Below are 2064 nucleotides of genomic sequence, written 5' to 3' on the forward strand. Positions count from 1 at the left end.
TCTTCCTCGGGGGTCTTTCTGATGAAGACCAGTAGTCATCCTCCCAGTGAACTTTTCACCTTTCTCCCTGGGCATGCGTAGTCCTTTGAGGAATGATTCAGCAGTCTCGGAGATGATCCTTGTCCCCTCTATCTTGACAAGATTAGGGTGAATTCGGCTTCTTAGGCTTTGTAATTAACATCTGCTGTCTGAACTAACATTTGCTGTCTCCCAATAGTTAACTTGTGCTTACATGAGTTAGTTATTGACTGCCCCTTCTTCATTAGTTTTACAGAGAGCTTGAGGACTTGGAGCATCTGATTGAGCCGATTAACCCACAGGGCCATGGCCAGCCCACAGGGATTACAAGTGTTGCACAACCTTCGAAACTGCTCTCTGATTAGCCAAGCCCTTGCCAGTGACATCAGCCAGCTCACTTTTCATTAGCTGGCTGGTTCCTGGGACTGTAGGACTTCTAGTGAGATGCTTAACCCTCTCGATGCCGCACGGCCGCCCCGGGGATTCCCTGCAGCCTGATGACAGGACCACACACCCCTCACGTAGGAGGGCGAGGGGTCGGTGATGCGAATCGAAACTTGGAGAGGCTGTGACAAGGGAGCCACACGGGAGACATGAATCCCCTCGTCTCGCTCCCCTTGCATCATCGCCCTTTTAAACGGGCACGCCAAGGCACTCAGACTAGCACGCGGTCTGGGGAAAAAGCACAGGGATTGGCGAGTCTGCCGCCTGGTGGACACACCCTCCATGCAAAAAGGCTCATCTGAGTCAAAGAAGTAAGAAGGTAAACGGAGTTGACTTGTGCTGTCTGTTGGCCGATCAGGGAAGCTCCGAACCTAACGTGATGGGATTCGTCACGGCTGTTCCTGAGCAGGAGTGCGCGGGGCAGCCAGCAGTTTCCTCTCAACTAGCGGCCGCGCCTCGGTGCCATGCAGGCAGCAAAGCGCTGTTCCTCAGCACTTCCCTCCATGTGCTGATTGCCTGATGGGGGGGAGGGGTGGGGGGGCGAGAGGTGAAAGACGAGCTGTAAGGGAAATCTGAATTTTTTTTTTCCCCTCACGTTTTCTTTCATTAAATGTCCCCCAGTGAACTACTCGAGGTTGGTTCCGGCAGCTGTGTTTCTGAGTTTTGTCCCAGTGGCACGCTGCCCAATACTGGACTAACCCTCCAGCGGTTGGCAGACCATGGCTTGCAACACTTGGTGCGACAGTACGGCAGGCCCCAAGGGAGTGTATTGAGGTGCCACCTGTCCCCCGGGAACTTGGCAAAGCACAGCCAGCATCGGAAGTGGGACTGTGCAAGGCAGCGCGGGGCTGCTCCCGTACCATGTCGGTCGTTGCGTACATGGACTTCGTGGCTGCCCAGTGCCTGGTGTCCATTTCTAACCGCTCGGCCATGCCCGAGGCAGCACAGTTGAAAGGGCCAGGTGAGGAGCAGGTGGGGAAGGATCTGTGCGACCCCCGTGACGCTTGGAAGGACTACTGCACCTTGGTGACCATTGCCAAGAGCCTTCTGGAGCTGAACAAGTATCGGGCCCTGCCCGTCCCTTCTGTGTGCAGCGGCAACGTGGAGAGCCCAGACGAGGACATAGGCTCTGACAGTGACGTGACCACAGAGCCCGGGTTGAGCCCGGCACGCGACTCAGCACCAGGGCAGCGCAACACCGTGCCCCTCAAAGAGAAGTTAGTGTCTGAGAAGCGGCACAAGTGTCCCTACAGCGGCTGCAACAATGTCTACGGGAAGTCCTCCCACTTGAAAGCACACTACCGAGTGCATACAGGCAAGCCGCGGGTGCACGAGGAAGGGGGGCGGGGGGGGCGGGAGCTGCTTGATGAACCCTCTGGGAATCATTTGCCACAATATCACTTATTTCCCCTCCAATGCTTTGCGTGGGGACCCTATGAAGGGGGGTCCCGTGTGAGCCCTACATCGGTGGCACAGTAAATCTGGCTGAGATCTCTCAGGATTGTCTAAAATAGTGCGGCTTGGTCGGGTGCTGTGTTTGCCAGGCCAGCGGCCGTTAAACAAGCTGCCTACCACCACGGGGAGTGAGAGTGGGGCTGGCTG

General features: G+C 56.2%; 1 protein-coding gene across 1 annotated transcript in view; it reads left to right on the forward strand.

Moving 5' to 3' along the window:
• The first annotated feature begins 1323 nt into the window (after positions 1 to 1323).
• Positions 1324 to 2064, forward strand: part of KLF9 (Kruppel like factor 9) — a 29058-nt gene continuing 28317 nt past the window's right edge. The window contains exon 1 of the mRNA XM_008636710.2: positions 1324 to 1777. Within this exon, the coding sequence (XP_008634932.1) occupies positions 1324 to 1777 (454 nt within the window). The remainder of the gene's footprint in view (positions 1778 to 2064) is intronic.

Source organism: Corvus brachyrhynchos, unplaced genomic scaffold, assembly GCF_000691975.1.
Source record: "Corvus brachyrhynchos isolate BGI_N302 unplaced genomic scaffold, ASM69197v1 scaffold1496, whole genome shotgun sequence".
NCBI classification, from domain to species: Eukaryota; Metazoa; Chordata; class Aves; order Passeriformes; family Corvidae; genus Corvus; species Corvus brachyrhynchos.